Source organism: Hibiscus syriacus, unplaced genomic scaffold (genome assembly GCF_006381635.1).
Source record: "Hibiscus syriacus cultivar Baekdansim isolate YM2019G1 unplaced genomic scaffold, ASM638163v2 tig00110597_pilon, whole genome shotgun sequence".
NCBI classification, from domain to species: domain Eukaryota; kingdom Viridiplantae; phylum Streptophyta; class Magnoliopsida; order Malvales; family Malvaceae; genus Hibiscus; species Hibiscus syriacus.
In genome coordinates, this window is record NW_024062795.1 from 117,430 (window position 1) to 140,967 (window position 23,538).

At 34.6% G+C, this 23,538-nt stretch overlaps 1 protein-coding gene and 3 pseudogenes across 1 annotated transcript; all 4 read left to right on the forward strand.

Moving 5' to 3' along the window:
- The first annotated feature begins 1,027 nt into the window (after positions 1 to 1,027).
- Positions 1,028 to 4,940, forward strand: LOC120134691 (annotated as a pseudogene).
- Positions 4,941 to 8,247: 3,307 nt separating this feature from the next.
- Positions 8,248 to 9,655, forward strand: LOC120134692 (annotated as a pseudogene).
- Positions 9,656 to 10,277: 622 nt separating this feature from the next.
- LOC120134693 lies at positions 10,278 to 14,118 on the forward strand. The gene is made up of 3 exons (XM_039151132.1): positions 10,278 to 10,445; positions 12,004 to 12,198; positions 13,621 to 14,118. The coding sequence occupies exons 1-3, from the start codon at positions 10,278 to 10,280 to the stop codon at positions 14,035 to 14,037; spliced, it is 780 nt and encodes a 259-aa protein (XP_039007063.1). The 3' UTR covers positions 14,038 to 14,118.
- A 5,794-nt stretch (positions 14,119 to 19,912) lies between these two features.
- LOC120134476 lies at positions 19,913 to 22,808 on the forward strand (annotated as a pseudogene).
- Positions 22,809 to 23,538: the final 730 nt, after the last annotated feature.

Here is a 23,538-nt window from a genome sequence, read left to right on the forward strand (position 1 = left end):
TTACTGCAGAACTGAAGATCAACTAGCAGATATTTCACAAAACCATTGAGAGTAGATATATTCAACCGACTCAAAGAAAAGCTTGGAATTGAAAGTCGAGTTTGAGGGGGAGTGTTGAAGGCAAACTCAAAGAAGAGTGTAGAAAGCTTAGGTGGTCCCATAAAAAAATTATAAAATGGCAGCAACTTTTGGAAGCATGCTAATGCTTAAGAACAAAGAAATAACGTGGCAATGCACTAGTATGTTAGCAAAGATTTTTAATGAAAGCAAACGAAGACAAGCAAATATGTTCATCATGTAAGGCGGTAATAATGGAGAAATTGAGCAGCTTCTACAATCTTCAATGTCGGTTTATTACATATATATATATATATATATATCTATATATATATATATATATATATATATATATATGAGCAAAGCAAGCATGTATACATGTGAGGAAAAGAGTGAATAACGAGTGAGAGAAAGAAAAATAGAGAGAATTGTGAGAAAGCTTAGCAAAGCTATATTTGTGAGTTTGTAAACTAGCAACAGCTAGTATTGTAATATTGAGAGTGTCGTTGTAACATATTTTGTTTCGTATCAATAAAAAGTTTTGAGTGTTATAAATTATTGTGAGCCCATCTACGCTTTCAACATAAATTTCTTATAAAAAGCACTTCTTATTACTTTCAATATATATCCATTCATGATTCATGCTAGAATTTATGTATTCATATAATAATTATTTAAAACATATATATATATATATATATAATTTTTAATAATCGTTTATACTCTTATATATTTCGTATTCACGTCCAAAATCTCAAAAATAACAATAAATTACTTATAAATACTTTTTAATCTTTTTCAAATCTGATCAGATTATAAAAAACCATACCCAATTCGATCCTTTACCATCTCTAAGTACACATTGTGTCTTTTCCCCGAACACAGATCCATTGTTTTTTCCCCAACCACACGTAAGCCCAGGAAAATAGTTGGCTAATATTCTTTATTTTTCAAATAAAAGCTTGGAACCGGCTCTTCTTTTTCTTCAATTGCAAACACATTCACAATTTGAAATACAGAAACAACTCAGCCATCACAAAATTCTCTCTCAAAATCCTTTGAGGAGAAGAAGAATTAAGGCTTAAAGAAGGAATAAGTTGAAATGGGTTCGAGTAGCAGTCGACCGGGGTTGAACCCATCACGAGGGAGCCGACCCAATTGGTTTTCCAGACTCTCTTCTACTCTCTTCATCTGCGGTAGCAGTCCTTCTCGTGCACCTGTTGAGGTAATTAACCATCAAAAGTTTGTTTTTTATTGAATTTAATGATTTGATATTGGCCATTCATTTTTTCTTAATTTTTTTATAATTAATAAACTTTTTGGCGATTTGAGATTTGCTTAATTCATACCCCAAAATCACTTCTTTCAGGGTTTTTTTTTGGTTTGTTGAAAAAACTATTTATTCAATTTTATTTTTTGCTTAAATACAGGCGTTACTATTTGATTTCCTTTTCCCCTCTCATATCCTCTGGATCAAGTCAAGTCAAGATAGATAAGAGTTTATTTTCTGAAAATTACTGGTACTCTGTTTATAAATTCCAAATTTTAATGGTTTTCTTGTTTGTCTTTGCTCTGAATTTCAACTCTCGGTCAGTGTTCTTTAACAGTAAAATATTTTGAGTAGTGTGTAGGTTTGTAAATTATGGCCGCTTATAGCTTAAATTAGCAACACCTAATCTTTGATATTGGTATTGGTTTAGCAAGTGTTACTTGGTTAAATTGTTTTTCTGCTGATTTTTTGCTCGTTTTCTTTTGACAAGACATTTTTTCGATCTGAATAAGTTCATTTCTAGTTAAAATTTCATTGTTCTTAGCTTTCCTATTGACTCAAAGATGGAGACAGGAGGTGGTAACCAGAATCTTCTTTCTGGCAGGGGGTTGAGCATCTCTTAATTTTCGCTCAAAACCTCGGGCCACTAAGAGAATTCTATGAAGCCTTCATCGAGGATGCAAGAGTTGAGTGGATTCTGCAATTTATTAGCACCGGCATATGTCTTTTCGGTTGCATGTTTATGTCTTGAAAGCCATCTTTTTCTTGCTTTTGTAGTTAGATTGTATCATTTTACATGGAAGTTCGAGAATATGTTGCAGGGAACGATAACATTTTTTTGATATAGATGGAAGATTATCACACTGAAATAATGGTGAAGTCTGCAGAACGACGTGACTCAGTTACGAACATGGTCCAAAGTCCCTTAGAGGAATCTACTTCGGTATGTGGTTCTGAAACAAGGTTCTGGAGCACTGGTACTGAAACTCTAACTTTGTCTGACACTAATATCGATGTCAGTGGGGAGCCGTCAATTGAAGGTGGTTCAAGAGACGTGGAAACAAGTAATTCTAGGAAATGCTTGGCTGAAAGTACGGAGATGGTTGTTCCTCAGGTAAGCTCTGATTATAGTCATGGTGAATCTCATAGGGATAGTAGTACCTCAGCTAGCATTTCCCTTAAAGAACAATCTTCAGACGATGTCTCAGTAAATCTTTCAACTAATGAGGATGCAGTCAATGGCTTTGAAAACAAGGGCCCATCTCAGCTTTGTCCCGAGTCGAGTATTTTGTCTTCTCAGAGGCTTGAAGATTCACATTTGCATGGGATACCTGTTGTGAATCGGTCCGGTGAAGAAACAACAGTTCATAGCTCGGGTTCTGATTCTGCACCTCGTGTGTCTGAACTGATGACTTTTAACTCACTAGGCGATGAATCCATTCGAGAGACAATACCTTCTGGTTTAGGATTTCTCCTATCCAACAGGGAACAAGGCCAGGGATAGTGTGCTTCATGTTGATGTTGTGAGTATCTCTTCCAATTTTTTATCTGGTGGCAGTGCTGATGCAATTAATCGTGAATCCAGGAGGAATGGTAGAAGGTTGTTCTGGGATGCAATTTCGAGGCACAGTTCTAGAAGACTTAATGATTCCCCATCCATTTTTCGCACAACGGGTGATAGCAATGATACATCACTTCATGACAGATGGCTCTTTAATGTCAGTGGCGATATCTTTCATGATGCGGCTGGAGGTGATTCTGGTTACCTCAGCAGTAGTAGAATTCACAGCTTGAATGAACAAAGACAACACTCGAGATCAGAGGTACTTAGTTGCAAAGCACATTGTATTGAAGTTTTTGCAGCTTGCTTTTTGGTCTTATTGTCCACTCTTTCTTTTAGCGATGTCTGCTTCCTGTTATAACAGCTTTTGTATTTGCTTTATGCATGCATGGAGAATTTAATCATTTTAATCACGTGACAACATTCATCAAGTCTCTCTACATTTTGGCACTTTCCCAGATCTGGGAGAGGCTGCGTGGTGGGCATGACGAAAATAGTCAGCAAACTACATTTTGTCCATCTGGAATCCACCCTGATGGGACATGCTCCTGTGATTCTCTCTTGATGACTGACGAATCTAGTGCTCGTGCAAGCATATCACGCATGGTTATGCTTGCTGAGGCTTTATTTGAGGTAGTTTTTCTTATCTCATCATAGATCTATATTAATATGCTTCATAGTAATATCTCCATCAATGGTTAAAATCTCGTACTTCTCTGCCCAAGTCACTCAGCTTTCGTCCTATGGTTAAAATCTCCATCTATCTACTGTATTTTTGAGTTAACGTTCCTAGGTTCTTAAAGCACCCCACTACTGACATCACAACTTCGAGAGATCATATTTTGATCGTTATATCTTCTTTTACTAAGCATGTGGTAAGCGCCTCATGCTCGTCTCCACAACTCTGTTCCGGTATTAAACCTTCTATAGTCTCATCAACTTATTCAATATCATCTAGGAATAGTGTTCCATGGTATTTCATTTTGAACACTTTTGGATATTCATCCCTTATTATAGCAAAGAGAAAAGAACTCAATGTTTATCTTTGTACCCTTTTTGTAATCAGAAACTTATTCTTCAATCCGCCACAAGTTCTTATGCTTATAATTATTGCCTCATACATAATCCATATTATATTAACATGCAAATCTCTTACTGATGGTCTAAACCTCTCAATTATTTACTGCAAGAAATAAACCGCTTCTTTTGTGCTAGTAATAATTTAGGTTTCGGTTCTCCGTGTATTGGATATTGTTTTATCGAGTTCTGCAAATTAACCTGTCCCTTTATTTTGTCAAAATGAAAATATGTAGGTTTTGGATGAAATTCATCATCAACCAGTATCACTTTCCCTATCCATGGTGTCAATCCCAGCCCCAGAATCGGTGGTTGATTCGTTCCCTCTCAGAAACCATAAAAAATTGGATGCATCTAAGGATGGGGACGTGGATGAACAGTAAGTTCTTCTTTAGTACTTGTAGATTTGGGACACATCCATTTTCTCTTGGAAGAGTATAGGGAAAGGAGTGGGCTGTATTCGGTTTCTTAACTGCATTTTTTTAATTCATATATCGAATATTCTACTAATGTCAGCGTTGCTACTATGGATCTCATATGTAGGTGTCGTATATGCCTGTCTGAATACGAGGAAGAGGAGAAAATACGAGTTCTACCTTGTCAGCATGAGTTCCACATGTCTTGCGTCGATAAATGGCTTAAAGAGATACAGGGGTATAGTTCTACTACCCTTCACTTCCCCTGCATCCTGTCGCCGCCTTATTTCACGGTAGGGAACTAACCTCTCTCTCTATGGTTCACAGGGTTTGCCCACTTTGTAGAGGTGATGTTCGTCAGGCCGTGGACTTGCCAGTCTCGAATTCAGAGGTTCCCTCTCTTTGATGAAACTGTATATATGTGAATTAGTACAAAACAATAATGGATCCGAATGTTACATGTTGTATCGTTCAAGTATTTACCATGTAAAATCTTTTTCCTTATCATGCGGCTTTGGCATCGAGGAAATATCATTCTTTTTAACTTCACATTTTACTTTATTGGCTACATTCTTTACTTCATCTGGATCGATATGAGATTTTTTTTTAATAGTTTGAAATGATTATAAAGTAGTATATAAGGTAATAAATGAGGTGAGACATATTGTGAGCTATTTAAGTTCGATTTTGTTAAAGTTCGATCAAAACTCCAATCAAATGGACTCTATTCAAGCTCGAACTTGGCTTGAATTCTTAATGAGCCAAAGTGAACTATTTGATATCCGATTTGAAAAGCTTGTAACTTGAAAAAAAAGTATATTGTATTTGTATTTTTAAAATTAAATTATTAATAATATTAATATTAATATGTTATTTTTAAAATATATATATATATATATAATGTTTTTATATATTTAAGGTTTAGAGGGAATCTCAGTTTGAGCTTGAGTCCAAGAATACCGAGTGTTTTTTATTTCGGGTCGAGTTTAAAAATTTTAAACTCTTGAATTTTTTAGTCAAGTTGAATTTAATTTTTTTGATTTCGAGTTCGAGTCAAGTTTAACTTTATACTTTTCAAATTGAGTCGAACTTAACAATACTCAAACTCGACTCAACTCCACTTATTTACTTAATAATATATATTTAAAATCTTTCTTAATCATTAACAATAAACTCAATACTTTATAAAGAAAGTAATATTTTTTTTACCATTCACGTGGTTGAAGGACTTCAAAAATGACGTGAGAATTAGATACGGATGTGTTTGAAACAAAACGGTATATCATCTTTAAACATTTATAGAGTATCGAATATAAAAGATTTTATAAATGAACAAATTTTTAAACCCCATTACAAAGCAACCAAAATTTGCTTGTGTTTGCCACAAATGGATCTTTAGAAGGGCGATTAATACCCAAAAAAATGAAGGATTAAAACGTGGATCGTCCACGGAAAATAAAAAATCACCCTATGAAAATGAAATTTATTCACTGCCTTTCATACTCGTTTCCATGGCTGGCTTAGCCGTAATCGTCATATAATATTCTTCATCATCATCTTGTTCTTTACATTGCTGCTTCACGGTCCCATGAAAAGTGGTGAAACGCGGCGAAGTAGGCGGCGACGCCGCCAAGCATCCCTCATGCCATACTCTCCTTATAGGATAAGACACGTTAGTGCTTTTAGGGGATCCGTGAGGACAATTCCTACGTGACCTGTCGTGGAGTGCACAGCCACAATTCCTGTGGTACGGCCGACGTTCGATGATGATGTCACAGCCAGAGATGCACCCTTCGTAGACTGATCGGAAAAGGCTATCGGAAGCTCCGGTGGCCATATTCCTCGATCAACACGACAACGTCTGGGTGGGGGGTTGTGGCTAACCTTTCAATGTAATGGAAGAATGGTTTCATTTAGAGAGAGTGAGTGAAGGTGGTTCTATATGTGGGGAAAACAACGGATGGATCATTCATTTCTTTGTCAACGGAATATGCGATAGCTGCCCACAACAATCCTTGACTCCGTAATATTAGTTCTAATCAACATTAGATTGTATTTTTTAGGCTAAACTACTTATTTGGTCACCCACCTATTAATTTAGTTTTTGTTTTAGTCACTCGATTATTTTTTTCAAAATCATATCTAACATTACGTTTTGGTTCTGTTATAGTCAATTGTCATTAAAAAATTAACGATGATGCTGACATATCATCATAATATAATATCACATCATCATTGAAAAATAATTTAAAAAAATGTCACATTTGTATCACTGTTAATTTTTTAACGACGAGTGTCCATAATAGAACCAAAATGTAGTGTTGGATGTAATTTTGAAAAAACTAATAGTTGAGTAATCAAAATAAAAATTAAATAATAAGTGAGTGATCAAATAGGTAGTTTATCCTATTTTTTATACGGTTATCTCGAGGGGTTATAGTTTATAATCTCAAAAGTTCAAGTAAATAAATATTTTTTATTAGTATGTGGTGATTACAACATAGTATATGTTGAGTTTCTTTTTTAGCCATTGACACAACGTACACACACCTTGAAGACGTAGTTGTTCGAATAGAGGGCATCAAGAGAGAACGCCACTCTCCTTAACTACTAATGTCACTCAATTGGTTAAAGTAAATAAATGTTAAAAACATATTTTATTTTAAAATAATATCAATTTACCTAAAAAAATCTCTTAAAATTTTAATTAAACAGATTTTGGTAACTAAATTTTTAAAAGTAACAAAATGATCATTAAATTTATTGAATTGTTATAAAACGATCGTCAATTTTTATCAAATTATTACAAATGTTCATTAAATTTATTAAACTTTTACACTTATTGTTATATCATAGTGATCATTTTATAATAATTTAATAAACTTAATAATTATTTTACAATTTTAAAAAGTTTAATGACCAAAAAGATCATTTAAGTAAAATTTAATGATTTTTGATGTACTTTATCCTTATTTTATTTGGAGTTAATTGCATCATATTGTCCTCAAACTATAACCCTCATTTTAAATTGGTTCTTAAACTTTTGAATATTCTAATTTCATCCCTAAACTATGACACTCTTTCTAAATTAGTCCCCAAACTTTTCAATATTTCAATTTCATCCTCAAATTGATCCAAATATGTAATTAGTTTCAACCATAGTTTAACCTAATTTTTTTAAACATATAATAATATAACTTAGCCTAACAATTTTATTAACAATGGATGTGATTAGTATAAACGTATCGTTTGGGATGAAATTGGAATGTTCAAAAAGTTTAGGGATCAATTTAGAATGAAGGTCATAGTTTGGAGATGAAATTGAAAATGTTCAAAATTTTGAGGACTAATTTAGAATGATAGTCATAATTTAGAGATGGGATTGAAATATTTAAAAGGTTAGAGATTATAAACATGTGATGCAATTAAATCTTTTATTTGTTATATTCGAAATTTTATAATTTTTTTTTTAAAAATATTTAGTAAATTATGTATAGAATAACAAATTCAGGGTGTTAAAATATGAAGTAGTAGTTTCAGTTACACCCAATGAAGACGAAGCAGATTTAAGTGCGAAGTCCAACTTAAATTTAGTGGGATTTTACTCTTGACCAAAGCTAAGTAGGAATTTGAAATGCCTACTTTTGTGCCGTAATTAAGGTGTTAATTATTTTCCTTCTCAAGTTATAATTAATAGATAATGTTTCGATTAAGAAAAATTAATCTATTTGATAAAAACAAACCGGATATTATGTGATTTCAACAAATCTGATCAGGTATCATCCTGTTTTGCCACTATTTAAATCTCTCACTCAATCCCATATCTTCTTCATTCACAAATTCTCTCGCAGTTTCAGCTGTGTTTTCGATGAAGAACACAGTTACTTACAGTGCTCTTGTTCTTGCATTCTTCGTTGTTTTCACATGCTTTCCCTTCACCATTGCCCGACAAAACCCTGCTTCTACCCATGCAGATAACGCAAGAAGGGTGTTTTATTACAGCGACGAGTTGGGTTCTAGTGGCGAGTTCGACTCTGTTCCATCGTCCCTAACCTTCGACAACTCCAGGCTTAAGAATGCCTACGTTGCTCTACAAGCATGGAAGCAAGCCGTTGTCTCGGATCCATTGAACTTAACGTCGAATTGGGTGGGATCCAATGTGTGCAACTACACTGGTGTCTTCTGTTCCCCAGCTCCCGATGACCCCGCCATCGAAACCGTGGCCGGTATTGATCTGAACCACGGCGACATCGCCGGAACACTCCCGGATGAACTCGGACTCCTTAACGATATTTCATTGTTTCACGTGAACTCCAACAGGTTCTGCGGCAAGCTGCCATGGAGTCTCAAGGAAATGAAGTATCTTTACGAGCTGGATGTCAGCAACAACCGGTTTGCAGGGAAGTTCCCTTACGTTGTTCTTCGTATGCCAACACTTCGATATCTCGATCTTAGGTTCAATGAGTTCGAAGGTAAAGTACCCAAAGCTCTGTTTGAGAAAAACCTTGACGCCATTTTCATGAACCATAACAGGTTTACTTTTGAGCTGCCTGATAACATCGGGAACTCGCCCGCTTCGGTCATCGTTTTAGACAACAACAAGTTCCGTGGTTGTCTTCCGGCAAGCATGGGAAACATGTCGAACACGTTGCATGAGTTGATTCTGAGTGACAATGGGTTGCATTCATGCCTGCCGGAAGAGATTGGATCGTTGAAGAACTTGCAAGTTTTTGATGTAAGAAATAATGAGCTGATGGGTGTTTTGCCTTCCGAGATTGGAAAAAATGCAGAGCTTGGAACAGCTCGATTTGTCACATAATATGTTATCGGGGACTGTTCCTGAGTACTTGTGTTCGATGCCCAACTTGCAGAAATTTAGTTATAATCATAATTTTTTCCATGGGGAATCCCAGATGTGTTTGGATTTGGAGGAATATGATGACGGGAAGAACTGTTTCCATGGCGTTGGAAGACCGGTTCAAAGATCGAGATTGCAGTGTAAAATGTTTCTTTCCAAGCCGGTAAATTGTAGTGTCTTTAAATGCCATCAATTGGTTCCTCCGAAGCCTAATCCGCCTCCGCCGTCACCTAAACCTAAACCTGCACTACCGCCGCCTCCACCGAGTCCACAACACCCTCTTTCGCCGCCACCTCTACCACCATGTCAGCAATTACAATCACCTCCACCGCCAAGTCCTATGGATTATAACCCATTGCCACCAATCAACGGAAGAAAACTATAGTTCTCCACCACCACCACCACTCTACTTATAAGGACGGCGGTTGAAGTTGAAGTTTTTCGATAGGTAGTTTCAGTAGGTAGAAATGTGGATCTTTGCTTCTGCTTTTGTCAGTTTATTTCTCATCCTAGCCATGATTAGTTGTGCCTGAACATTGTGTTTTTAGCTTTTTTTGAGATTTTTGATTCAATAATATCAATGTCTACATAAAAAGAAGCAGCTGCAACAATATCTCGGCTTTGATTTTTTTATTTTTATAAAGAAACGAAAAACACATTTGAAAGAAATTAAGCCATTATTCTTAGGGATGGCTTGCAAACTATCACTCTCGACAGCTTGGTTACTATATATCTCTAGGCCAAACCGCTTCCGGTCCCAGTATAACAGCCCAAAGCTCGAAAAATTATTAGATAGTCATTATGTCATTTGTGATTGGTGTCAATAAAATTTATCCTTATTTTTTAAAGGTGATTCTTAATCTCTTTCCTACATGTAAATAAAGAATAAATAATTATTTACAAATTATTTTAAGATGAATAAATAATATTGACTGAAACTACGAATGATATGATGAGCCGAACCCATATAATAATTTCTCTCAGAGCTCAGATGTGACATCCGATCAGCATCAATATTCTTCTGAAAACCAAAAAGCCATGGTCCTTGATCATCTCGGACCAGGCCTCCCACCCCACGCACGCCTAGCAACATTATCTACCGCTGGATCTTCATTCAACTTCGACCAACCTTCCGTGGGGTCTCTCCCACAATACTCCCTTATGTATAGTGAAAGCTATAGTCTAACTCCAAGTACTCAGCCAAGAGTGTGATACGAGACCCAAGTTTTTCTCCTAGGAGATATTGTACCATCCACCTAGTTTTAATGCCCACATAACTAGGCCTCACGTGAGCTTAGGTGAAGGTCATTTACACCATAGTAGCTTCACTTGTTAGCTCAAGGTAAAAAGGATGAAAGACTTGACACCAAGTCACTTCCTGCTAAAGAACAAAATAAACTTACCAAATATGACACAAATGTATACAGGAATGTCCCAACTCATTTGATCTTACTTGCATAATGATTCCAAGGCTTGGTACACCATAAAGGATCACATATCCAATGGCTTACGATCATATATATCACTTCAGTCTAATATCATATTATTACCAGAAGACTTGGTACATCATGAAGACTTGACACCAAGTCACTTCCTCCATTCACTATGTCGATTTCCTCGTCAACACTGAAACTACTTGATGATATTTCATCGCGAAAATGGATACTCCCCCATATGATTCTTATATTATTTTCGATTCTTTCTCCGCCTCAACTACTTGATATCCTCCGCAGGGACACTTGTGGTCCTGCTACCTTTGGATGAATAAATTATTGTAATGTCTCTTGCCTCTCTTTTATTCAAAAAGAAAAAAAATATATGGATAAATCCTAAATTAAAGCTCCTAATTTAAACTTATTTTGATTTTGTTCCCCTCATTTTCTATGATAATTATATTGTCCTCTCATTATTTATGATTAATTATATTTTGTCCCCATTGAATTAAAATCCTTATTCCGTCCCTAGGTTGGTAATATCTCTATAGATGTATCACATATGATAAGGTCTAGGCTAATCACTCCCAATGACACCATAGTGATTCTAAATCTACGAACATTCAAATATATTATACATATCCCAACTTAGGTCATATCGGCCCTCTTCATAGTCACACTGTCCAAACTCGATCCATTTGGTCAATTATTACCCAAATGCGACATCATCATCAATAAGAGCTAAAGGCTCCCCTCGAACCAACACCCAATCCAAATGAGGCTATTTTCTAGCACAATTCATATGACAATCTTGGTAAACAAAATCAAGCGTCTTTCCTCACATCTTAGGCCATATTTGATGACCGTAAGGGTTTTATCTTCTGTTCAGAGTTGTAACTGAACTCAGTAGGAACTCTTGTCACCCAACTCACTTTGTCGTGGGTTACGAACGAGTGTTGTAATCCTTGTATTGTAGCCATTCACAAATTTTAGTACCCATTTGGTTATCTTTTTAGCATCAATCGAAGAAGTTTCCAATACTATTCCAACGTAGATTTATAAATTATGTAGTCGAAAAAGGTAATCGTCAACTTTTCCACAACAATGTGAAATATATGTTTCATTATTAAACAAAAAGTACAACTGAAAAAGTCATTGATTAACACGAATATTATAACAATAAATCTAAATGTATCATATCAAATGTATAAAAGTAGTGTGACGAAGGATCTGTGGTGATCACTAGCACGAACGTGTTTGCGGCTCTCGAAACTCTCAGAGAGAAGAATAAATCTGACAAGGACTGACGTTCTAAAAAATCTTCTCCCAAGTCTCAACAACAGAAGTCTCGACAAGAACCCGACTCGCAGGTCTTTTGGGCTCCGGCACCTCTCACAGTCAAGTCTTGGGCCGATGTCGATGATGAAGACCACGATGATTATTATGCTACGACCGCTCCGACTCAGTCCGTCTGGGGGTCCTCTGAACCTTCTCAAAGTAATGAAGGAAAGACAGCTAATGTAGAGGTGAATAGATTTTGGTTAAACAATCATTTGCCTCTTTTTTTCTCTTCTGAATCTTTTAGTTTATTTTTTAAAGAAAATATACTTTTAATTTCTAGTTGGATTTTTTTGTTATTATTTGAATGATTGTGGATGATTATGTGATTGGAAATTTTGCCATGGAAGTTGGAAGTTATTATTTGAAATGAGCTTTTACAAGCAAGTGGTTTGCTAGCTGAAGCCCATGCATAGTTGTTAATGGAATTTGGTTTTAGGTGGAGATGCTGATTTGAGTTCTCCTATAAATCCTAGATTGAATTTATTGTGTTCTACCTGTTCTCAATTTGAGCTCAAGTTTAGAGCTATTTTGGGTCTTAACTCTTTAGTATTTGTAGTGGTAGCAATGACAATTGATAATGCCTCTATTTATACCTCATTCATGTTGATAGAAAAAGGTTTTTAGTAAATTTTTTTTTTGAAAAGGTTCTAGCATGAGTCGCTAGAACGTGATTTATATTTATGGGAACTCCAAACTCTTCCAAGGAGCTAGTTAAATGCTACATAGGCTAAGGAATGGAATAACGGGCATGGTTTTTCTAATTAAAATTTGTGATATATGCTATTCATAGCTTTTGTCATCTGGAGTAGTGTGCAAGTTCATGTTGATATGTGGATATAGTTTACGCCTTGAATTCTAATTATCCTGATTAGTGTACTATGATTCTATGAAAGTTGCTACCATTATAATTGTTCATCCAGGAACCATGCTTTGAACAGAAATTGGGAAAAGAATGTAAGAAACTTATATGCATATTGGTCTGTCTCTGTGGATGAAGTGTTTTGTTTTCTCTCTCATAATGATATCATAGAGATCAATGGTGGTGTTTCTTGGTTTTACTTTGTCTTTATATTTATTCGAGTTAAGTTTTAAAATCCATTATTAGTATTATAGGGTTCCCGGCTGTTGAGGGTCACACTGTTGTAAGCTTGTATAATCTAGATGTTTTTGTTTTGGAGACCTTTTTCCAGAAGATTATGATCTGTTTTCATGCTCCTGCCTTTATCATGTAGGGTGGATTCATCTTTGCTTTTCTTTCTCAATTGAACTGATAGGAAAATGTGCTTTAGTAATCCCACCAATGAGAAGGGGGAATAACTGGTTGAACATTGATGTATCGTCATTCCTGCAGTTCAGTTTTGACATGTTATTTATTCTTAGTCTTTAATTTCCAGATACTCTGATTATATTTTAATTCTCTCTAGTTCTAAGTTGCTTCTTGCAATTTAGTTCTCTTGTTCTAACTTTGAAAATATGAAATTCTCTCTTAAGCGCGTGCATGCAACCTTTTAAGGTTTATATGTTGCTGCTTAGCTAAAAAAAAGAACTGTACCCTAGAGACAATGTCATTCTAGTAAAAAAAAATTCCTTCTCCTAAACATCGATAGTGGAAAAAGTTTCTTCTAATCTGGGTCTTCATCTCTTATACCTACAGATGTACCACAAGAAAAGAAAGGAGAGGGAGAAAAGACAAAAATCCTCCCGGAGAGTCTAAAACTGCCAAGAAGAAGAAAAAGAAAGATAAATCAAAGGAGGGAAAAGAGATTCAGGATCAGCCTAGTAGTGCAGATGCCACCAATGGGCCTGATGTTGCTGCTGGGAATGAGCAGACTGAGGAGGATGCAGCTGCTGTTGATGTGAATGAGCGGCTAAAGAAGGTGACATCTATGAAGAAGAAAAAATCTAGTAAAGAGATAGATGCTGCTGCAAAAGCTGCAGCAGAAGAGGCTGCTGCAAGGAGTGCGAAGCTTGCTGCTGCAAAGAAGAAAGATAAGAGCCGGTACAACCAACAGCCAGTACGGTAAAAGCCCCATTTTTGTTTGACGGAGATATATATATGAACATGTATTTCTCGTTGTTCATATAAAAATTCGAAATAAACAGTTGACTGTTTAGTTGTATTTGAGTTGTGACATAGCGAAAGTTTTATCTTTTATTGGTTTTCAGATCTTATTGTTGCTCATTTATCATGGAACCAATTGTTTTGGCAGTGCTGTTTGCAAAGTTCATTAGACAACAATTGAACAAAATTTGTGTATTACATATGCATAACTAGATTTTTTGGAATAGACAAGATATGTTGGATATTACAGATATGGTAATCTGTATTCTTAATGCACCTTCCAAGAGCTGCAAAGACTGGAGCTCGAGTTTGATCAATTATGCTGTTAAACGTTAGGTTAGCTAAATAACTCGTATAAGGAGAGGAGAGGGGAGGGGTATTTTACTAATATTTTTTGGGTAAAGTTCTTGTATGATCACTCAACTATTGTCCCTTTTCACTTTGACCACCGATGTTTTGATTTTAGACCATTTAATTATTTAAAGGCTTCAATCAAATCTCTTATCATTAATATTTAACGGAAGAGATTATGTGATAATTAAAAATTTTGATATAATTACATACATATTTTATTAATTTGGTCTTAAGTTTAATAAATTAAAATAAAGTTAATCTTCAATCGAATGGTGATATGTGTCAAACAATGTTAAAACAGGGAAACAAGGAGGCTCAAACCTAGTCTCGATGGGTTGTAAACAGTGGCGGATGCACTAAGCTTCCATAGGGGCCAAGTGCATCCTATTATTTTGGAAAAGTGGTTAAATTTAGCTTAATGTGTTAAGGAAAAAAGAAAAAAAATACAATTTTTGCATACCCATTATTAAAAAAAAATTAAAATTTTGGATCTCATTCTTAAATTTCTGAATCCGCCACTGGTTGTAAAGAAGAAGCACCACTATTGAGTCAAGACAATTACTTGGTTTAGAATAGACATCATACAATATATATGCCAAATCTTAGGGTAATTTAAATTTTTAATATTTTATAGACATCTTACACTATATATGCTAAATCTTATGTTACAAACCCAAGTTGTTGACAGTTGGTAAAGAGCATTTATTAGATTAAGACTGACTTAATGATATATTTTTATTAAATAAAGAGATATTACATTCAAAGTAAATGTGGGGATTCAAACCTAAATAAGATAATCTAAATATCTTTAACTATTCGACCAATTAATGAATCTCGACTTAATAATATTCTCGTTTCATAATAATTGCAGCTTTTACATGTAGTTTCTGTATATATATATATTCATTCTCTCATTCATTTCGTACAATTTCTACAACAATACCATTGTTTACTGACACCTGTTCATTCCTTAGGATTTGACAACTAATTAGTCGTTACTGCAAACTCTTCTTTTCTCTACCCTTGGCTCCAATTGTCATCCTTCATTCTTCATATCAGCTCCCAGTCCATGAGCTTGTTTTAGTCAGCTTTTGTTTCACCTTACTCAGCTTGTCATCAGCTTTAATCGGCTCTTCATTAGTTTCCATCTATTCAATATCAGCTAGTCATGATATACCCTCTCCTGCAAAGGATCTTTGTCAAGGATCAACTAGAAAATGAGAACTGAAATTTGAATAATCTCGAAAATCACATTATAGTAGATTTGTTGATTCTTCTTCATTATTCTCTACTCTTCATGTTATAATTAGCCACTCCTAAGCTACAATCTTCGTGTGAGCAATTAGTTGTAATTGTACCAAACATTTTGATTTCTACATGTACTTTGATGCCTCTTAGTGATGGCTTCTCTCATTGTTATAACATTTCCTCTTCCATCAGATGATCCTTGTCCACAAGGATCAAACAATGAAGACAATAATAGAAGTACATTTAAAGAGTGTCATCAGCTTTAACCGTCTCTTAATTAGTTCCCAGATTTAATATCAGCTGCAGTCATGACAGGTTAGAGCCTTTAAATCTGCCATTTGATTTTGAAAATCCAAATTAAGTATGATCGAAGGACACACTTTTAAGAAGAAGCCATGATTTCTCTGGCCAACCAGGCGGAGTAGTCCCTACATTTTGCCAAGTTCCTTGTTGCCATAGCTGAGCAGCATCTTGTTGACCCTGAACATGCATGGCTTGTAATGCCTGCTGTTGGGACGTTTGAAGCTTCCATTCCGTTATTATCATCGGCATCGTCATTATCATTCCACTGTTGCATTGGAAGCAGGCTCGGCAAAACCAACTCTCCTGTCCGAAATAAGCGAATCAGCCGCCTGCACTAAGGGATTCCAAGTTAAACCATCAAATGAGTGACCAAGAACAAAAGTAAAGGAGACTATTAACTATCATATTTCTTTGTTCAGTGTTCGTATATTTTCTAACCTCATCCAGGCTCTGACGCTCGCTCTCCTTCAATCCATCCTTGCAAACAACATGAATCACTTGTAACAGTAGGTACAATCAACCAAGAGATATTTATCAATGCTTCATGAAAATTTATTCTTTACAGTGTAGGAATAAGCTTTAAAATCTATCATATTCATCCTCGTCTCGGTTTAAACATTAAGAAACTGAGAAAGTTCTCCGATATTGCAAACTCCACAGCGGAATATCATAATAAATATATGACTGTATACGGACTAAAATACATTTATGATACAAGAGGTTATGGAATCCCACACGAGCATCGTTGTTGCAGATAGATTAATGGTAATTATGTGTCTTTTGTTAATAAATATGGTTACAAATTAAAGACGTTAGCACTGATTATCAATAATAATAATAATAATAAAAGATAATATAACTATTGTGTCGTGATAAAATTTAGTGCATCAGAAGTAATTTCATTTGGATTGGTGTAATTCTAGATGTAAATGTTGTCCACAAAGATTAACATAGTATTTCAAACGTTGTACACCCGAAGTGAAGAAATGTAACTCGCTTGGTATTATTCTTTTCAAAGACAAAACAAGAAAATGAAAATTATAGAGAAATAAATAATTTTGGTACGTAAAATATTGAATTAGAGTTTTATATTTATAAGGGTAAAAGTGAAGGTAAATTAATAAATAAGACGAAAGTATTTATCATAAAATTCTCAGTTGTCTCTAAAATCTACTTAAAATAAAAATAAAATCTTATTTAAAAATCTTATAATAATTTATCTTTTTTTATTTGCATTATCTAACAATCTTCCATTAATGCAAATAAATAAATTTTAAAAACGAGAAAACAACAATAATGAAATTAACTACGTAAGTACTAATGAACGTATCTAAAACTAATACATAACGAAATGAACAATTATTCTTTTAACAAATAAACGAAGATGAAATTTGATAAAATAAGAGTAAATTTATAACTTATTTTTTATATTCTTGTTAAGGGAATGAAAATGTGAGATGTTCCAAGAGAAAGTCCTCATTAAAAAGTTATCAAAATCATGATTAGAATGTTATAACCTTCTAAAGCATAAGAAAAAAGACATATTTTGAAGAATTGATCGGTCACAGAAGGCTCTGTTTTGAAAACCATACCAGACTGGCCGGTTCAATCGGGAACCGTTGCTTAGTCCGGTTCAATCTAAACCGGTTGAACCGCTATTAGTGAACCGGTTAGAACCGATGAACCATTCGAACCAGACCGGCTAAAAACTGGGATTTTTTTTTAAATAAAAAAAAATTAAACCAAACAACGTCGTTTGTTAAACGAGCCAAGTCGAACTCGAGTATTGCTGAGCTCAACTCGAACTTGAAAACTTTAAAAGTAAGCTCAACTCAACTCAAATTCACAAGATAAAAATTATCAAGTTCAACTCAAACTCGAAATATAATATTGAAACTTGAACTCAAAAAAAAAATAGAAGCTCGATTGAAGCCTAAAATTCGAGCTTAATTGAAGTGAAAGAATAGTTCACTCAATGCTCACCAAAAGGCTCCATGATTTTGAATGTCAAATTACCTCTATTATTTATAGAAGTTAGTTGTGATGAGCTTCTATGTTTCTTAGCAATGTGAGATTATTTTGTTCTCATATTTTTATTCTTTAGACTTTTGGAATGTTCTTCTATGTTTCTTAGCCATGTGTGATTGTTTTAAAAAAAAAATTAAACCAAACAATATCATTTTGTTATGATTTTTTTAACCCCAAATTTATTTTTTAATTATAGTTATATAATTATATTTATTATTTAATATGTTTTACCTTAAATATTATGTTGTAGTTAATTTGAATCATTTTGTTTCACTTGATTTTATGGTTTTTAACTTATATATATGTTATGACTTGCTTTGAATATGACTTGTGATATAAAAAATTATTTTTTATTAAATATTTTTGGTATTTTTATTAAATATTTTTGATATTTTTATTTAATTTTTTAAATAATTATGACGTCATCCGATTCTTTCGACCGGTTCGACCGGTTGAACCAGTGAACCGATAGTATGACCGGTTCGCTAACCAGTCCGATTCTGAAAACCATGCACGAAGGTAAAGAAAACGGAATGTCTCAAAAATAAAGCTTCCATAACCTCTTCTCAATTCCCTTTAGAGTGCGTTTGGTTCACGGAATGTAAGATTACCAGTGAGAATAAAAGATTACAAGGGAATAGGATTACTGGGAATGTTGTATTTTTGTGTTTGGTTGGTTTAGCAGGAATGTAAGATTATCGTGTTTGGTTAAAGGAATAAAAGATTATTGGAATGTATATTTGACCAAATTGTCCTTATTATATATATTTGTATAATATTACAAATTATAAAATATTTATATATTTTCTTTAAAAAATTAAATTCATAATATTTATATAATTTTTTTACAAAATTAAAAATATAAAAAAGGTTTAATGAAAGGGTAAAAAAAATTTTAACCCCTGAACTTCATATAAAATTTTAATTATAGATTTTTTTTTGTAAATCTAAAATAATTTAAGGATAAATTTGTAATTTAACCTTCGTAGAATTTTTATTATTCAATGACATAATAAGGATATTTTTGAAAAAAAATAAAAATTTAAGGGCATTTTAGTCCAAAACGTCGGTAATGTTACAATACCTAAGGGAAGGGAGATAATGATATTCCCGGTAATATACCCCAAAAAATCTACTATTGGTAATAAAATATTATCGGGAATGAGATTCCCGGCCAACCAAACATGAGAATGTGGGATTCCCATCCCATCCCATGAAAATCCCACAATCCTTGAACCAAACATCCCCTTAAAAGTTCATCTTCGGAAACTAGTTCTAGATCTAACAAGTTCAAAAGTGATTGCATTTGAAGAAGAGATCTAAGCCCCGAAATTAGAAGGTGATGAACTTTAAGAAATTAAGAAAGAATAAATCTCAAGGAAAACATGTCGACTTGTTCAAAAATGAATACTCGTTTTGGTCATTTTTTTTCTTGGAATACTTTAATCATCAACATTTTATTTTAGATTAAAATGGTCTTTGGTTAATTAGAAACCGTTAACTGACTAACGATCAACGTTTGTCGTTGATGTAGTATGTTTTATATGTTCAAAGTATTGATGTTGTACTGCCACATGTATAAAAATAATAACAAAATATTATGTGTCTAAAGTGATAACGTGACACACACATGTCATATGTACATAAGCGATAACATGACATATACCATAAATTTAAAAGTGATGACGTGATATGTCATGTCAATAAAAATAAAAATATTTTTATTTAATAAATTAATATTTTTTATTTTTATTAAGTTAATTTCATCCAACGTATCATCATCTCACGAAAAGGATTGAGAAATTGGAAAATATAGGTGACGAGACTTGGACTTAGGTCATTTAGATGGAAAAATAAATACCTATTTTTTTTATTATATAATAATTTTAATATTGTATTATTTACAATTTAAAAAAAGGGATAATTCTATTTTCTCATGAAGCGAACAATTGTATAGTTATCTTACCTTTTTTTCTTCCAATCCAACAACAACAAACATTGTAAGAAACTCAACCTTATTGTTAGATAGATTTTCTCCACCGTAAATAATAATAAGAAAAACAACAACATTCTCTCCCCTTCTCGCTTTCAACAGATTTCTTGTTTTCTTTCTATCCAAACACACACTTTCTCTATGGAATGATGCATCTCAAATTCTTCATCACTTTTTCCAAAATGTTTCCCATTGAAAAAGGTTTCTCCTTTAGGATCCGTTTTTATAAGCAAAATCCGGGATTACTGTTTTTTCTTTCTTTCTAACATTGTTTTGTTCATTTATCCGATCCATCACCGGATAATGTAGCTGTTTTTAATTTAAGATTCCTCTGGATCTCAATTTAATTTCATTCTTTTCATTGAATCCCTCTTTAATTTTTACAATGTTAAGGCAATTCCTCAGTAAAATCCCACGGAATTCTGGGAATTCCGACTCGCCCGAGACAGCCGGGTCACACTCGTACATAACAGCCGGGTCACACATTCACCGATCCACCAGTTTCAGCCCGGGCATTGGTCGTCCCTGCACCACAAAACGAACATCCTCAGCCATTTTCCCGGCGAGCGTTGTGGCGGGAATCGAACCTTTGTTGCCATTCAAAAGCGCTCCAAATTCAGAAAAGATGAACCTTTTTGTGAGTAAGGTCAGCCTTTGTTGTGTGACATTCGATTTCAGTGACGCGACTAAAAATCCAATCGAAAAAGATGTAAAAAGGCAAATATTGCTTGAGTTGTTAGATTTCGTGAATTCTGGGTCAATTAGATTTAGCGAACCTGCGATTTTAGCCATGTGTAGGATGTGTTCTACGAATTTGTTTAGAGTTTTACCTCCTAATTATCGATCTATTGCAATTAGTAGCGGTGAACATGACGATGATGATCCAGTATTTTGTTCTGCTTGGCCACATTTGCAAATTGTATATGATTTGCTGCTCAAGTTCATCACTTCTCCGTGCCTCGATCCAAAAATAGCTAAAAAGTATATAGACCATTCCTTTATTTTGAAATTGCTCGACTTGTTTGATTCTGAGGATCCAAGAGAAAGGGAGTGTTTGAAGACTACATTGCATAGGGTTTATGGAAAGTTTATGGCTCATAGGCCGCTTATTCGAAAGGATATAAGCAATATATTCTATCGATTATTTTCGAGACGGAGAGACACAATGGAATCAGCGAGTTATTGGAGATTTTCGGTAGTATAATCAGCGGATTCGCTCTGCCCTTAAAGGAGGAGCATAAGATCTTCTTGCAGAGGGTTTTGATTCCACTGCATAAGCCAAAAAGTTTGGGAGTTTACTTTAATCAATTGTCTTATTGTGTTACTCAGTTCATCGATAAGGACCCAAGCTTGTCCAGTGTAGTGATAAAGGGTTTATTGAAGTGTTGGCCAATAACGAACAGCCAGAAGGAGGTGATGTTTCTTGACGAGTTGAAAGATATTTTGGAAGAAACTAACATGGTGGAATTCCAAAAGGTTATGGTCCCGTTGTTTGGGCGAATTGGCCGTTGCATTAACAGTTTGCACTTCCAGGTATTTTTTCCGTACCTTGATGCTCTCTTTATGTCTCGTTTACTGGCATTAGATCTAGTTTTGATCTCATGCTTAGTATGTTCTCAACTTTGTTTTCCTCGAGGAGGTGCATTGACTTGAATGATCTTTTTCGGACGAATTTTGAATTATGCTCTGTACCTTCTATTTCACGCTTTTCACCTTCAAACTTGTTACAATACATATCTATTAAGATGTTAAGAAATGTAACGACCATTCAGATCTTCGTGTTGAATGAAATGTATTGTGATTTGACACTAATTTATCATCCATCATCATGTTTGACCAGAAGTGAGCATGACTCAAGAAAACCTGTGGCTATGCTCTGATTTCATGAGTTACATAATGTCCATACTTAGGGTTGCTAACCTCTTGTTTGGTTTTAATAAAGTTGAGCTTATCTACATCTCTATTTTGACCTGAAATACTCCGGCCAACTCGGGGCGTGACGTCTGCTGATGTCTTAAAATGAGGGTTTGGAATATGTAATGGTTCTGCTGTCAAACTTTTCAGCTACTACCCCTAAATCACAACTTATAATTATCCAATATGATAACCAGTATACCTTATCTTTCACAAGCTATGAGTTATTTGTTTTTTTACTGCAAAAGAGTTGCCTATAAAATGCAACCGTCCGGGCAGTAATCGGTCAGAAGAGAAGTCTTCTGTCGAACTATCTTAACGGGGAGGCCTTGTTTCATAAGATTCCAGTCTTCTCGCTTGATTGCTAGAATCAATCTGAGACATGGAAAAATCTATTTGTTTTCAGGTGGCTGAAAGGGTACTTCTCCTTTGGAGTAAAGATCAAATCGTTAACCTAATTGGGCACAACCGGCATGTGATTTTTCCCATCATACTTCCAGCCTTGGAAAAGAATGCCCACAACCATTGGAATCCGTCAATCCTGAACTTAACTTTAAATGTCAGGAGGATGTTCATGGATATGGATCGTATGTTTTTCATGTCTTGCCATATTCAGTTTAAGGATGAAGAGGCAAAGCTAAGCGAATCCGCCGAGAAACGGGAAAAAACATGGCGGCGGATAGAAAATGCAGCTAATCTCCGGCCAATAACTCGAAATACTAATGACATGGTAACTCCTTTGGCTACCTCAATCTCCTCCTAAACTGATTTCTTGAACTCATGTTATATGAACTCGCGTGTGATGGTCGGATATGAATACGTCTCTGTTCAACTTTTCAAAGTGTTTTCATGTATGTATTCTTGAACTCATGTTATATGAACTCGCGTGTGATGGTCGGATATGAATACGTCTCTGTTCAACTTTTCAAAGTGTTTTCATGTATGTATGAGGTCGTTGGAAAGTCATATCTCCGTATTCATTTCTAAATGTGTGTTGGGAAGTCAGAGTAATACAATCTTTACAAGTTTACTTTATACTCTGACCTTTTTTTTTCTCTCCTTTATTTGTCGACTTTATTACGGTTAGAAATATATGGAAATGAATACTGTCAATGTGTGTGTGTGTGTGTGTGTTTTGCTCCCTTGTAAAGTTATGGGATGGGCCATGCAGTGATATATAAGGTTCTGTCTGGTAGTTCTGTTTTTTTAAAGGACTCATTTTCAACATTCATCTGCATAGTTTTATCATTTCGAACCATTTTCATTTTTGTCTTAATTTTTTAAAGCCTTCGTTCATGATGCTTTAAAGCATGCATAGAGCCTAAGTTTTAATAAGATCGAAATCGAAATTGAAACGGACTGTGTCGACGTTTTTAATGCCTTAGTTCATGAACCATTAACACTTGAAGGGAATGTCATCGCGGATGCAATGAGATCTCTGTTGAATCAATCCTGAGAGGTGATGATCTGTTATGTTCATCGTGAGATAAACAATATCGCAGACTTTTTGGCGGCTTTAAGTTGAGAAGGCCGCTTGAAGAATTCACACCAAGTTTACCTGTTCATCAGTAGGAGCACCCCAAACTGGATAATCAACCTGTGGAATCTTGTCAGACATTCTAT

Bases quoted from the DNA above. Each gene is read 5' to 3' on its own strand.
- LOC120134693 (XM_039151132.1), top strand. From the start codon at position 10,278: ATGGTCCTTGATCATCTCGGACCAGGCCTCCCACCCCACGCACGCCTA. The intron at 10,446-12,003 runs GTGTGATACGAG...TCTTCTCCCAAG, and splicing joins CTCCAAGTACTCAGCCAAGA to TCTCAACAACAGAAGTCTCG. The intron at 12,199-13,620 runs GTGAATAGATTT...AAACATCGATAG, and splicing joins GAAAGACAGCTAATGTAGAG to TGGAAAAAGTTTCTTCTAAT.